At 47.6% G+C, this 14,899-nt stretch overlaps 2 protein-coding genes across 3 annotated transcripts; one reads left to right on the top strand and one right to left on the bottom strand.

Annotated features, from left to right (window-relative positions):
• Positions 1–346: 346 nt before the first annotated feature.
• On the bottom strand, positions 347–5,884 carry LOC120676503 (protein NCA1-like). Of its 2 annotated transcripts, none has more exons than XM_039957822.1 (8): positions 5,529–5,884; positions 4,588–4,939; positions 4,272–4,500; positions 3,988–4,133; positions 2,935–3,022; positions 2,711–2,857; positions 895–1,044; positions 347–805 (listed from the first exon to the last, which is right to left on the bottom strand). In XM_039957822.1, the coding sequence occupies exons 2-8, from the start codon at positions 4,917–4,919 to the stop codon at positions 758–760; spliced, it is 1,140 nt and encodes a 379-aa protein (XP_039813756.1). In that variant the 5' UTR covers positions 4,920–4,939; positions 5,529–5,884; the 3' UTR covers positions 347–757. The 2 variants fall into 2 exon arrangements, with proteins under 2 accessions (XP_039813756.1, XP_039813757.1); XM_039957823.1 differs by having other exon boundaries at positions 5,547–5,846.
• Positions 5,885–11,274: 5,390 nt separating this feature from the next.
• LOC120676479 (C-type lectin receptor-like tyrosine-protein kinase At1g52310) lies at positions 11,275–14,856 on the top strand. Its single transcript, XM_039957784.1, has 4 exons — positions 11,275–11,434; positions 12,113–12,532; positions 12,663–13,233; positions 14,041–14,856. Exons 1-4 carry the CDS (start codon positions 11,320–11,322, stop codon positions 14,624–14,626), a joined length of 1,692 nt encoding a protein of 563 aa, XP_039813718.1. The 5' UTR covers positions 11,275–11,319; the 3' UTR covers positions 14,627–14,856.
• The last annotated feature ends 43 nt before the right edge of the window (positions 14,857–14,899 follow it).

The following is a 14,899-nucleotide window of genomic DNA, read 5'->3' on the forward strand; positions in this document are numbered from 1 at the left end:
GCGTGGATAAGCTAGCAGCCTACTGCAACACATGAGAACTGAGGAGCAAGGGCATCGAATGTTTACCTCAACGAGTTCATGCACGGACTGCTTGCAAAAAGGGAAGAGAAAAGATGAGCATACCAAAAAAAGAAAAAAAAACGTTCGACAGTGTTCTTCACAAGTCAAATCTGCACCAGCGATAGATCTTCGCCAAGCAAGACCTGGTCTCCGGTCAAAAACCCGACTATCACAAGGAATGCATGGATGGATGGACTGAAGACACGAATTCTTTCTGACTTTTTGAGATTCCGGATCCAGATTACCAGAAACGCAGCTAAGATATGCAAACAGCTTGACCTGGGAATCTCTAAAACAAACAAAGGCCATGCTTTCTTTAGTACCGCCCTGTCTTATTGTCAATACACAACGGGATTAGCGTTCAGGCATGACACGTTAAGGCGAGATGGAACTTCCCACAAGTTACATCTTACGCGCTGTCCCAGGCTATGACAAGGACAAACCACTAACCAGGGATATAGGCTGCTGGAGCATATTCGCAGCCATCAAGAGCACTCTCCTCGCTGAGAATACATATGATAAATTTACAGTGCTTGAGTACTTATTTTGTGCCACGGCAAACTTTCATGTGGCAATAAAATGCGCTAATTGCCATTTCTAGTACAACTCTTTCCGTAGGCAACAAGAAAAAAATAGTGGAGTTGCACACCAGGAGAAGACACATCTGTAGTTGGTGTATTCTTAGGATGACAAAGTCTTACTTATCTGCCAACTGGTTGTGCAGGAAGTCAAGAACCGAGAAGCGCTGCAAAAATACAGGGTGAATGTTAGTTTGGAACAACAGATACTGGCACAGGGATGAGAGGAGAAATAATGAGGGTCAATAATAGCTACCCGTTGCTCAAGATTAGCTTGTTTAGAATCCAGCTTCAACTTCTCAAGGCACTGAATCGCTTCCTCAAAACCCTCAACGGCAGCACTTTCGTTCCCAAGATTTCTATCAACATCCGCAACTTTTGCAAGAGAAGTTGCTAGATCTATGACCTATATCCAACAATTGGAAATTAAAATACTATAGCACACAAACCAAGAAGAAAACCACACTCAGAATCATTGTTTGTTCTATGCAGCAGCTTAGCTCTAATAGAAACAGCTAAATCACTTGCATATTCAAACCAAAATATTCTCAAAAGGAAAAGTTTCATGAATAACAGAAACACGTAGCCTAAAAAAATAAATAAAAGCCAGAAAAAAAAGTCTAATGTTCAAATTTAAGCAGTACAAGTTGATCCAAAATAGACATCTCTGAATCCTAGCAAGGACGGGCTTTGATCAACTCCAGTAAAGCAGTTTTTCCATACTTCAAGTGAAAACGATTTATTTAGGCAATTAAGCCATAGGTCAAGAAGAATATGTTGAAAAGTACAAAAGCTTCCACTACCTAATTACAACAGACTATCATTTTCTCAAGAAGTATAGTAAAAGTTCTCCCTTGCCTATTATTCCAGATAATTAGATTTCCCACTCCCTTCTTCCCCTCTTTCCTATCACATCACTTCCACTGTGGCATTGTATAAATGAACTAGACATCTATGTGCATTGACTACTGATCATGTAGACACAGAGAGCCTTCGGTACAAATGTGTTTGTTCTTGAGGCACTCCGGAAAATTTCAACGTCCCTGCATTTATCTGGCATTTGGGTTCTTAAAAATAACCATGCAGAGAATATCAAATGCAGTGCGATGCTTCTCACTAGCGTCATGCAGCAGGCCGGCCAGCCACCACAGGACCAGGGAACAAACTGGCATGCAGCAAGGCACAACAACGCATTCACAGTAACATAGCAGAAGCAGTATACAACTATATGCGATCGGGAAGCACATGCACATATGGAAGCATGATTAGTTATAGAATGAGGATTATACAAATCATTTAGATGCATTTGATTAGGAACTTTAGGATTTACGGTTTACATGCAGATAATGATAAATTAGTATCCTTAGTATGTACCAAGTTTGTTGGTTGTTCGCTAAGGCACTAGAACGCCTAATCTATAAAGGTTGCCATAGGGTGAGATAAAATTAAGCAAAGAATTATCAGATGAAATCCACCTGCTACCCTAAACCTTGAATTTGGGCAGTGGTGCCACCAGGGGTGGAGCTAGGTAGAGCAGTGGGTGCGGTCGCACCCAGAAAAAATCCATAGCCCCATATAACTTGTACATTTTCACCATATTAGCTTCAATACATAAACATACTATGAAGCGCCACCGCACCCCCCCCCCCCAAACCCTTATTTTTCTGTAGCTCCGCCCCTGGTTGCCACCTTGGCACAGAAATTGAAACTGCCAACTTGGCAGTGCGCATCTCAAGTGTCAAGTTCGGCATTTGTTTACCAACTACTGAATTCCTTCATCCCTCTTCAGCTCTCAAATGTGGGTCATGACCCTAGATTTCTCAATTCACCACGTCTGTCAGACAAATCCTTAGTCATCACATGAAATCTTTTGCAACATGTAGTTCCAGTATGGCCTTCCAATGTGCCCTCACCCCAGAAAGTGATTTCCTTGAGAGAACAATATGGCTGTCTTAAACACTTTTAACTATACTTTTATGTGCATGAGCATCAAACATTTGCAGTGCAAGACAACAGCGTTCCTGTCCCATGTTATCCAACATTTCAAATAGTATAAACACCCCATAACATACCTGGGAAGCTACTGTTGAATGTTCTTTTACTGCATTTCTGCGAACATCCAATGAACGGGCATAATAGTTTCTTGCAGATTGGAGGTCCCCATCATAGTAGCGAAGGTCACCAATTTTATTTAGTGAAACCGAGAGAGTATGAACCAACTGCAGATGAATGTAAAAGCTAAATCAGCAGATGGTAATTCTGATGTTATTACAGCTATACTAAAACTGAAAACAACCTCAAGATCTTTTGTGGGGAGTTTTGAAAGGAATTCAGCACTTTCTTCATAGTAAGTGATTGCTGAAGGAGCATCTCCCAAGGTCCGACTGAAAACACAGTATAGTGATAAGGATGCAATGTTGAATGAGTTCAGTAATAACAAACTGCGAAAAATAAGATCTAAGTACTGCCGCTGATTATGAATATTGAACGAAGTACAAAACATTAATTAACATTAACTATATGGAGACTACCAAGGCATGAATTTATAACAGTGATAAGAGTGAATATTCAATAATAATAACTTAATAAGTAGTGAAATAGAGTCATCTGAGATTCAGAGACATATCACAGACACACTGCGTTCTGAACAAACAAGGTTGCTAGACATACGGATCAGGATCATGCTAACTTGCTATTAGCCTGCTACACAAAGCATCAGGTTGTAATTAGCAACAACATGATGCCTGGTACAGGCAGTGCTTATTTTAATTCAGTGAAATACCATCCAAACAGGTTGCATGCAGCCAGAGACTTGCATTACCACCAGGCTAGCATACTAATGAAACACCTAACTGCATCAATCAGTCCTCTACAGTCCATACAATTAATTAATGTTGAAAATTGGCTCATGCCCACTGTCAATCAAAAGTAGATAGTAAAAGGAACAACAAACTTGCCTACAGGGAGACCTTTCCTTTCTTCAATGGAAAATGTTTCAGCTAGTTAAACATAGAACATTAAGATACTAGAATACATGTTAGCAGGAACAAGCATTGCCCTTTGAATGAGCACCACCATGCGGGAACCAATCACAATGTACAGTCAAATATCAATGTAACTTCTGCAGAAAAGAATCTTGTAAACTTGTTTCCTTACACTAGAATGGGCTCTTTCCAAACCATCATACCTCTACATACAGAGGGTGTGACAAAAGAAACTAAAAAGATCTGCTTAAAGAAGTAGTGTGCATGCTTTCTGGAATCCTGGTTTGACTCCTGATAGTATTTTCTTAGTTTGCTTAAGTGGGAAAATTTACTAAAGGGAAATAGTTAAGGGTGAGCAAACATACCAGCAGTCCCCAAGCATTCCTAACACAGCTCCAAGCTGAGAACATAGATCTAAATTATCTTCTGACGATTTCAACTCCTCCCTGATGTCATCTGCACACATAGTGAGTCTTGATTTTGCACTTTCAATGTTCTGGGCACGAAAAGCCTGTACATGCAAAAGTTAGGGAATGGTAGTAGCAACAGTATTATAGATGAATCAGTAAATAATGGAGAACGATGATTATGCAAATTTTACAGGCTCAAGTATAATGAGTTCATCATATAAGTTGAGTCAATTACTGACCCTCATAGCTTGCTGCACCAGAAAAGCTCCTCTTTCCATGGAAACATCCTCATATATGACTTTGTTATTGCCACCTGCTGCTTCCACATCCCCTGCGGCATGTGATCGTTTGATTCTGGCATGGCCATCAATGAAGCGATCAACGAGAGTTTGAAGCTCGGTATCAGGCTCAATCCCCTCTATGTCAGCACCACACAGTGGGCAGTCTTTAAAGCGTGATACACATGCCCTGCCAAGGAAATCCAGTAAGATCCTATTAAAACAAGAAATGAAACAATACGTGCATTTTGATCTGAATGCGAAGTACAAGACGCACTTGCAGAACTTATGGGCACACGGCTTGCATTTGCTGCTTTCATGGAGCAGTGCCTGGCAGATAATGCAGCTGAGCGGACCCAGCTTGAACGTGTTGCTGTCGTAGCCAAATGGGCACTTTGCTGGCACCATACGGGGATCGGTGCCTTTATCCTCAGCATGGCCAGTACTTTCCTTGTGGTCGCTACCGTGATCCTTGCCGGTGACGGGGCATACACCGCTTATGCTCTTGTCAGATTTTGCAGGGCATACTCCGGCACTGCTCTTATCGGATTTCACAGGGCATACGCCACCACCAGCAGTAGCTCCAGCGAAAGGGCAGAGCGAGCTCATGATTATTCAATGGTTGTTCCCTGCAAAAAATGGAACAGATAACAAGGCCTTTTAGACTTGGAGCACCAAATTACCATACCAATACTGCAATCAAAATCATATATGTATATATGCATGAGCACAAATGCACAATGATGATATTGGCACAGAGGACGATTGGTGAAAACGAATTCCTCACAGGCTGGGTCCTGACCTGATCCCATCGGGAGAATGGGATTATTGACCTAGCCAGTCAGGCAGAGCAACAGCAAATCACAGAATTTTATTTGGCCAGATGCCCCAGCGATCTGGCTGATAACAGCAACAAAATGATTGGATGGAATGCAGGAATACATAAACGACAAGCATTTGGTTGCGGTTAGATGGGTCAGCCGCACAAAGGAAGGTTGATGCTACTAGTATGGCAGGAAATTGATAAAACACGGCATCAAACTCAGTTCAGTAATTCTCAATGTGCATTGCAGAGGAGTTTGAGCATCTGGGCGCAGGCCCTTAAGCTAGGATTTCAATGTTTGATGATCATGGACAGAATTCCGGGTCTAACAAACTTCAATTTTAGCCAGGATGATCAAAATCGAAAGGGGGTATAAAAGGCCGTCAATCACCCACCGCGGGCACTGATTTTTCCTGCGCGCCGGACGCCGCTCCTAAATCTCCGCGCACCGAGAACGAGTCCCGCCCTCCGTCGCCGCAGGGCGCGCAAGCGCTGATGCCTCCGGACCGCCCCGCACGTCTGCTGCTGCTGCTCCCGCCGGCGTCCTGTCGCCTGAGGAGACGGAGGGAGCACGAGAGCTTCGGACGGCGATTCGCTCGGGGCGGCGCGGATGGAGGCTCGCGCGGGTCCGGCCGAGGCGAGGTTGCGCGGGGCGGGCGGCGGCGGCGGCGAGAATTCGAGATCGACGCGACGGCGTGCTTTTTCTTCTTTTTTATGTTTTTTTTATTATCCAGGCATCCTAATAAGGTGTGCCGTAGTTTTCCTAAAAAAAATATTTTTTATTATTTTGAGGTGGGCGTTGTCTATTCCGGGGGAGGCGACTGGGCGCGGGGAAGTCCCGGATAAGATCGCGTCTAGGAATCCAACGGTGGGAGTACTGCCAGGTCAGATGACATCGCAGCCACACGATGACGCCACCGTAACGTGTAGGAGCGGGCAGTCGCACGGGACTTGACGTTGTACGAGCTTTTCCGTACTACGAAAAAAAAGTAGGGATGAAAACGGTCGGGAAAACTTTAAATTATTTCCGCAACCATATTTTTTGATTGGGAACCGGAATCGGAAACGGGAATGTCGGACGGAAAAACAAAATCGGTATTACGGGATATCGGGAAGGGAAGAGTTCGATCGGTAACGTGACGATTTCGATCGGGAATCGGAAACTCAACACGAGAATATAAGAAGGCCTAGCCAGCTAGAAAGGCAGACCTTCATATTACATTGCACAATTTTCGAATGGCAACTGATCACAAATTCTAGAATGACAGCAGCCCGCAGCAAACCAGCAACATCGAACGACCAACAAACCAATAAGTAACAATAGACAGTAGCGAAAGGCTGATTACAAATCATAGAGAAACAGACCAAGCAGTTGGCATCACACCATCACACACATACGGCAACAGCAGCAAACAGACTAGCAAGCTAATGCCCAAACACACAGCACAGGCAGAGCAGCACCAGCGCGCGGGCCTAAGGGCAGCGACAACCTAGGAGCGACGGGCCTGGGGCTTGCAGCCGCCGGCGATGAGCCTGCAGCGGCTTGGGGGCGACGGGCCCCAGATGGTGACGCGCTTGGGCGGCGGCGGCGCCGGCGGCCCGGGTGCTTGTGGCGTGCGGCGACCTGGCCGCCGGGGGCGGCGGCGCGGATAGAGGGAGTCAAGAGGGGCGAGGCGAGACGAGAGTGAGAGGCTAGGGTTTGGCCTCTGCGGCATGCGGCGCGCAACGCGGGGGCGCGGGTGGGTTGGGCCGAGAAAACGAGCATGGGCTGAAAGCGAGGTTTGGCAGCTGAATACGGGAACTAACTGCGGGAATATTTCAGGGTGAATACGGAACCGTGAAAACGGTCGGGAAAACACCCTAACCATTTTCGTTCCCGTAACCGCCGGATTTTCCTGGATTTTTCCATTTTCCTGTTTGTCCTGCTAATACGGTATCCGATCGGTTTACACGGTATACGCCGCCGGTCAGAACGGGAGGTCGAAAAGAGAGCCAGGACGACGCGGGGGCTCCTCCTTAGGCTATCCACACTCGCAATCCTCTATATTCATCCTCTAAAAAAACATATTCCGTTCTGATCATCAAAATTCTTTTCTCTATATCAAATTCTCCTGCACACATACTCTATATCTCCTACTCTATATCCTAGTCATCAACATTTTATACTTAAATTCATTCTACCCACTTTCTTCTACAGAGGCTGACAAGTGGGACCCGCACAAACTTTATCTCCCACTTCTACCCATCCCCTTCCTGTCGGCCTCTCCCACGCGTCCGTCTCTCTCTCCTTTTCTCTCTTTCCGCACGGCCGTCGGACCGCGGGGGCTCGCCGGGGTGGGGCTCGCCAGGGTCGGTTGTAGCTCGCCGGGCCGCCATGTCCCTGCGGCACTACCCCCGCACGTGCAGGGCCTCGCAGCGGAAGGCACGGCGCGGTGGCCGCGGCAGGCGTGCGCAGGCGGTCTCGGCGAGAGGCGGCCGCGCGGCGAGCGGCGGGCATGCGGCGGGCGTGGCGGCGAGCAGGCACAGGCGGTCCCGGCATGCGCGGCGGCAGCGTGCGTGCGTCCTTGGCCGCGGCGTGTGCGCGGCAAGTGCCACGCGGCCATCCGCTCCCTCCCTCCCTCTTGTCTCCTCCCCTGCTCCCCATGACCGACTCGAGGCGGAGGCCCGCGCGCCCGCGGAGGGAAGCGCGGCGACATCCCCTTCTTCTCCGGTGGCGGCGTCTCCCTACCCGGCAATCCCCGGCCTCTCCCTCCCCTTCTCTCCGCGGTTGCGGCCAGCTCGTCCTCGTCTGGAGCCGTGGGCAGAGCTCCGCAGCTCCCTCTCCATGGCGCTCCTCCGAGTACGGGCGTCGCGGCGGAGGCAGATGCGGTCCTTCCTCCTCTCCAGCGTTGCGGCGAGCAGGGCTGGGCGGCCGACGGCAGCGCGGACAGAATCAGCTGCAACAGGTGCGTGGTCGCCCACCGTGGAAGGTTGCGATTTCCCGCTATCCCGCTAGGAATGGAGTAAACAGGAGGCTCCTGTGGCTTTAGCGTCCCGCAGTGCAGGGGACTTTACAGTACCGGCGTACTGGAGGGAGCTGTCCAGTACGCCGGTGCGGACAGCCTAAGGCTATCCGCACCGGCAGCGATAATGTCAGCAAGTGGAGAGAAAGGAGGCAGCAGGGGCAGTTTGGACCATACGGAAATACGGAGACCTGCGAGTGGACTCAGGAGCATTAAATACGTACAAAATAGCACATCTCAAGTAAAGAACGAATTGTAATGGCATATCTCCAAATAGATAAATTGTAATGGCGGATTAGTGAACACGAGAAATTATAATGGCACAGATCCAATTAATCCTATCTTTAAAGCCTATTTTTCCTAATTATTTGTTGCAAACATTTTTTAATCATATTCAACATTTGCCCAACATCTTCATAAAATTAACTCAACATTTTCTTAAACTTATTCAACATTTGACTTTAAAATATTGAAATTGTTAAGATGAAATTTTGAAATTGCAAACATAAAGTATTGAAAAATAGTAAAATGGAAATGTTGAATGGCACTGTATCCTATGAAAACCAACCCTCTTATGCAAACTTTGGAAACTCCAATCAAAACAACAAGATCCTCATCCAAGAGCTCTCTTTAGAGGTGGATTCATTTAGCACTTAAACCCCCATCATTACCCAAAGTAATCACACTTTTCTGGATACCCCCTGCACCTCATTCCTCTCCAGCGCCCAGACCCCCTCCCCTGTTCACATCAGTTCAGTCACGGCATATAGGCGCCGCCGCCCTCGTCGATGTCAGGCGGGGCGAAGTGGAGGAGCAGGGTGGTGACAGAACACGGGGAGAGAGAGAGAGGGAATGGAAAAGGCAACGTGCCAAGTTCGGAAAGGCCACAGCTTTCGCTCTCTCTCTCTAAAACCGCTGTGGACTCGTTTCGGGATGCCGCACAAATGATTCGATCTGGTCTCCGATGTGTGGCAGACTCCGGCGGCGGCGCCCGCTGGCACCAGCTAACTACAGAGCCCGCGGGGTCGCGCTCGACCACCAAGGGAGGACAGAGCGCTCGCCTTGTTTCCCATCTGCCATGGACGGGCGGCATGCGCAACAGCGATTCACAGGCGACGGCCGCTACGGCGATTCACGGGCAGCGGGCGTGGCGGCGATTCACGGGCAGTGGGCGCGGCAGTGATTCACGAGCCCCAGACAAATCGACGCCGGCATCCCTTGGTGGTCGAGCGCTCCGGCGGCTCCCTCCGCCCGTGATCTCCTCAGGTCAGGTGCCCGACGGCCATGAGGCCACAGAGGCCATGATTCGACAACAGCAGATGATACGACGTGAGCAGGGCGCCTGTGATTTGGGGTGATTAGTAAAATTAGGGATTAGAATGGAATGAGTGGGGGGTTTAAGTGCAAAAATAACCCACATATGCCCCTAGCCATCGGATGAGCATCCTATGGTCTGGATTGGAGTTTCCAAAGTTTGCGCAGGGTGGCTGGTTTGTATAGGATAGTTGCCATGTTGAATAGGGCGTTTATTCTCTGGCAAGGTGGGCGCCTTCTTCTCCGACGGTGGTAGGCATGGCGCAGCGCGCAGTGACAGTGGGCACGCGCGCCCCGCGGTGCTGGAAGGTTGCGCGGTGAGCGAAGCACGAGAAGTAGGAGTGGTGGCGTATGGTGAGGAAGCAGGCAGCGTGACGGGTGGAAGGGAGCAGGAGGCGGTGGTGCGCACATGGGTGAGGAAGGAGTAGGGGTGGTAAGAGCAACTCCAGCAAAAGCCTCTATTTGAGTTCGAACTCTAAATTTAGAGGGCGAAGTGTAAAAATCTAACTCCGGCAGACTCTCTACTTGAGCCCCTAAAATAAGGAGGCCTCCAAATCTTTCCCTCCACCCCTAGACCTGGGGGGTCTCTAGGGAGCCCTCCATCTGTGGGCCCCACCCACAATTGCCTCTACTCCTTCCCTGCAGGCGCGCGCTTCGATCCTGTCCGGCGCCTCCTCTGCCTGCCGACCGCCGCCGCATCCCCGCGTGTGCGCCCGCTGGCCGCCGCCGCGGCCCATGTTGCTGCTGCCGCCTGCCACCGCTACTGCTGCCTACCGCTGCTCCGAGTGTGCTGCTGCCTCTGATTGGATCGAGCAGGGTACAAGGAAAGAGGAGGAAGAAAGAAAATAGACACGGTGGTGTGGATTCCATTTGTCATAGTAAAAGAAGGGGTTGCAAGTAAAGACTGTTGCTGGAGTTGAACACAAAATTATAGCCCCAGAAAGTTGGGGCCAGCCCCTACTTAAGAAAGTAGGAGCCTAAAATAGGGACTATTGTTGGAGATGCTCTAATAGACCATGAGTCTATGATTTTAATTTTTTTTGTAATTCAATTTGATTTTTAATATTTTTAGTTCAAAATTGTATAAGAGTAGAGTTCGGTCTTTTTAAAATCTAGTTCTTAGATTATCTAAACTAAAATTATGATCCTTTATCACCTCTACAAGAGTTGGGGTTGAGAAGATCCAACGTATAAAATTATTTGCACAAATCTCCTGAAAGGTAGAGAAAAAAGAATGTTTTCAAAGATGCATAGGATTCCCGGGACGACGCATGTGGGGGTATGTAGGCTGGTAAAATTCACGTTGGGAGAACGGTGATGATGGCCCGTGGAAATGCCCAGGGCCGCCTTTCTGGTAGGCCCAGCCCATCGTCGTGCCCATTCCAATGGGCCTCGGTTGCTTTCCTCCAGCGCGACGGTTCCTCCAGCGGACGGGGCAGGGATTAATGCGCTGCCCCGCCTGCCCGGTAGTCAAGGCGGGCGGACAGCGAGTGGTCTCGGGGTTTGGGGTTTGGTGAGTTCAACAGCAGGAGCAGTGCGTCCTCATTTATGACGCGCTCAGGAGTTATTTGATTCCAGGAATTTTGGGACTAACCTGCGAGACGAATCTAATGAGATATTTTAATCTATAATTAGTGAATAGTTACTGTAGTATTATTGTAGCCAATCATCGATTAATTAGGCTCATTAGATTCGTTTCGCGAAAAAACATTCAGCTGTCAAAAAATATTTATAAACAAATTTTATTTAATACTATAAAATAATAAGATTCTTTTGATGTGATAGAGATTTTTGAAAAAAGTGATCGAGCCAAACAAGGCCTCAGTCATCCCCCCAGTCTCCTCCCTCACCTCCCCGGCGGCGCCCCACGATGGGAAAACGCGGGCGGCTAGCGGCGGCCGTGGCGCCGCCCGCGCTCGTGCCGTTCCCCGTCGTCCTCGCCGCCTTCGTTCTCTCCGTCGCGGCCCCTGCGCTGGGTCGGAGCCGTGAGTCTCTCTTCTCCTTTCCCCCCTTTTCCCCCCTCCGCCTGCGTATACACTATACAGCCAGCTTTAGATCCGCCGTTTCTTGATTTCGTTGCCAATTCCGGGGAGTGCTGCCGGGGGCGAGCTTAGGGTTGTTTGCTTCGTTGCTTAGATTGCGTGAGCTCAGGTAGGGGTGTAGTATTGGTTGTCATCATGAACTAGGCAATCTAAGGCACCAAGTCGACGTGCTTTCTTGTTTTGAAGTTCTTTTGGTGATATATTCTGCTACCTGCTCGGCTGCTCTCTGTGGGATGGGAATCGAGAAAATGATTTGGCCGATCAAAAGTATGGAGATGCAGTCACCAGTCAGTCCTCCGGTTTGGGATAGGGATTTTGCCTCGCCAGAAAGAATCTACAGGAGGGGGAAAACGAACTTCTCTTTCGTCGTTTCCCTCTGTTGATATTCCTTGTCATGGAGTCATTTTGGGATTTTGCATCCCGACCTTAGATTTCCTTGTGTTGGTGGTTGCTGCCTTTTGGCCCTCCGCTTGGCAATACATTACTACATTAAGTTAATCAAAACTAGGCATAGTTGCTGTGGCACGAAACACCACAGCTTACATTTAAGGTATTGACTAAGTATTTCTGAAGATCGGTTAATTCGTGAGTTGTGACGTCAATTTCTTCAATTTTGTGCAGCGTTATGTCCTGCGGGTTGGCAAATCAGCCCTGTTCAGAACAAATGTTTCATGTACATATCGGCCTCCCTTTCTTGGGAGAGATCTGAGGCTCTCTGCCGTAACCGCACTGGGCATCTGGCTGCTTTTTCATCAGTTCAGGAGCTAAACTTCACAAAGTCTCTCTGCGGATCAACCTCAGGATGCTGGGTTGGAGGGCATCACTACAACACTAGTACTGGTAGTGGTTGGAAATGGTCTGATGATTCACCTGTTGGGAATGAGCCCCTCTTCCCTGTTGAGCCGTTGCATGCAAACTGCAGTGGTACTGCATGCGGTGTAGCCACCAGCAATGATTTGTGCACTTTGGTGACCAATAGCCATGCTTCACTAGCTGGAAAAAGGTGCAGTGAGTCCCATGGTCTGATTTGTATGATGGATGGTGAGTTGTAACTTGTAAGGTTTTACCTCTTTTGCTAAAAGTTGGCAATTTGCCTTCATGAAATATGTTTGTACTACCCACAAAAAAAAAGAAATATGTTTGTACTGACAGTCTCTATTTTTGGTTTCAGTAAACAGATGCTACCATGATCACTGCCACAAGGAATATTTCATAGCCCTCATTGCTGTGAGTGGTTTCATTCTGGCAACCACTTTAGCCGTTGTGGTTTGGCTGCTTGTCTACAGGCGAAGCAAGAAAAGAAGAAGATCGCGAGAAGCATTAGGTTCTTCTACTGCTGCATTGGTGGCGCCGCAATGGAAAGTATTCACCAGTGAAGAACTTAGATCATTCACAAAGAATTTCAGTGAGGGAAACCGGCTTCCTGGTAATGCAAAGACAGGTGGAACCTACAGTGGAATCTTGCCGGATGGGTCCAAAGTAGCAATCAAGAGACTGAAGAGATCCAGCCTACAAAGGAAAAAGGACTTCTACTCTGAGATTCGGAGAGTCGCAAAGCTTTATCATCCTAATTTGGTGGCTGTAAAAGGATGTTGTTATGACCATGGTGATCGGTTTATTGTCTATGAGTTTGTTGCAAATGGTCCTTTGGATGTGTGGCTGCATCATATTCCCAGAGGTGGGCGGAGCCTTGATTGGGCAATGAGAATGAGAGCTGCCACAACTCTTGCCCAGGGAATAGCGTAAGTCGCCCCTCTCCCTCTCGAGAGATATTTTTATTCTTGCTATGAATTTTTTTAGACCTTATATTTCTGAGGCATTGAAATATTAATTGATGTAAGTGTTAAGGTTTTTTTTGGGTAAAATGTAAGTGTTAAGGTTCTTATGTCTAAATTGCACTTGTTTTATCGTTTAGGTTTCTCTTTTCTCACATCACTCACTTTCTCAGTTTCCAGTAGCATTTGACCCACACATATACTTAGGACTTGAATTAATTTTGTTGTGCAATGGTTTGCATGCAGATGTATTTAATGCTCACATAAGAAAGGCGGTATAACTTGGTCTGCAACCATTTTTGGCTGGTTTGTTTTACCCTACTACATGAAATCAACCAGTTAGATATTAAGAATTGGGATTCCGTTTTGTCATTAATGGTTCCCACATTTATGATTGTATTTGCTATTTCTTATTAATTAGCATCACAGTGGGCTGCAAACATTTATAAACAACCATGCATGGGAAAACTGCTTGCTGTGATTTTTCTTGATTTATATTACAACCTATAAATAGTGATTACTGTAGAAACCACCTGTGCTGTAGCGGTTAATTAAAAAGGAAATTTCTGAGATCACTTATTTCAAGATTATTGGTTAACTAGTATTGTTTGGCTTCTACTGGAATTGATTGAGATCACTTGATGCAACTTGTTTGGATTTATCATCTTCGTTCTTGGGCCGTTACTTTTTGTATACACGTCATCCCCACTAACTGCAATCAGTGTTCTGAGTGCTATTGTTCACTATGTATTTACTAGTTCTCATTTGATGCAGATTTTTGCACGACAAGGTGAAGCCCCAGGTGGTGCACCGTGACATTCGTGCGAGTAATGTCTTACTCGATGAGGAATTTGGTGCGCATCTGATGGGGGTTGGCCTTTCCAAGTTTGTGCCATGGGAAGTAATGCATGAGAGGACAGTCAAGGCTGCATCCTATGGCTACCTTGCTCCTGAGTTCATATACAGGAACGAGCTGACAACAAAGAGCGACGTCTACAGCTTTGGCGTGCTGCTCCTAGAAATTATCAGCGGCCGTCGGCCTGCACAGTCGGTTGAGTCTGTCGGGTGGCAGACCATATTTGAATGGGCGACTCCTCTAGTCCAGTCACACCGCTATCTTGATCTGCTAGACCCACTCATACAGGACTTGCCGGATGTGGGGGTCGTCCAGAAGGTTGTCGATCTTGTCTACTCCTGCACCCAGCATGTCCCTTCAGTGCGCCCAAGGATGTCGCATGTTGTGCATCAGCTACAGCAGCTTGAGATGAAGTCTGCAGCTTCTGAGCAGCAGCTGAGGAGCGGGACAAGCACCAGCGCGACATCGCCTATGTTACCATTGGAGGTCCGGACTCCTCGCTGAAATCCATTGCCGGAAATCAAGAGCATCATCTGTAGTTCCATTGTCATTGAGCATCCGTACTCAGTAGGTAGCACATTCCCTGGAGCGTATGGTGACTCAGGGCCAGAGGCCACCGTTATCTGTAATCAGTAGTTTAGTTCTGCCCCAATGCTGAGGGAGTGAGGGGACAAGTTGTATCCATTTGTACTCAGGTTGATTTCTAATCTACTATTTTATGGTTGGCCTCTACAGTTTTTTTTTAAAATCTAGTGAGCTAAAGCTGTATGCCTCCTC

The sequence above is a fragment of the Panicum virgatum genome, chromosome 5N (genome assembly GCF_016808335.1).
Source record: "Panicum virgatum strain AP13 chromosome 5N, P.virgatum_v5, whole genome shotgun sequence".
Lineage (NCBI taxonomy): Eukaryota > Viridiplantae > Streptophyta > Magnoliopsida > Poales > Poaceae > Panicum > Panicum virgatum.

Excerpts from the sequence above, each read along its gene's own strand:
- LOC120676503 (XM_039957822.1), bottom strand. The coding sequence starts at position 4,919 with ATGAGCTCGCTCTGCCCTTTCGCTGGAGCTACTGCTGGTGGTGGCGTA. Across the intron at positions 4,501-4,587 it reads TGTGCCCATAAGTTCTGCAA|GGCATGTGTATCACGCTTTA; the intron begins GTGCGTCTTGTA and ends TTTCCTTGGCAG. Across the intron at positions 3,023-3,987 it reads GGAATGCTTGGGGACTGCTG|TCGGACCTTGGGAGATGCTC; the intron begins GTATGTTTGCTC and ends CTGTGTTTTCAG.
- LOC120676479 (XM_039957784.1), top strand. The coding sequence starts at position 11,320 with ATGGGAAAACGCGGGCGGCTAGCGGCGGCCGTGGCGCCGCCCGCGCTC. Across the intron at positions 11,435-12,112 it reads CCCTGCGCTGGGTCGGAGCC|CGTTATGTCCTGCGGGTTGG; the intron begins GTGAGTCTCTCT and ends AATTTTGTGCAG. Across the intron at positions 12,533-12,662 it reads TCTGATTTGTATGATGGATG|TAAACAGATGCTACCATGAT; the intron begins GTGAGTTGTAAC and ends TTTTGGTTTCAG.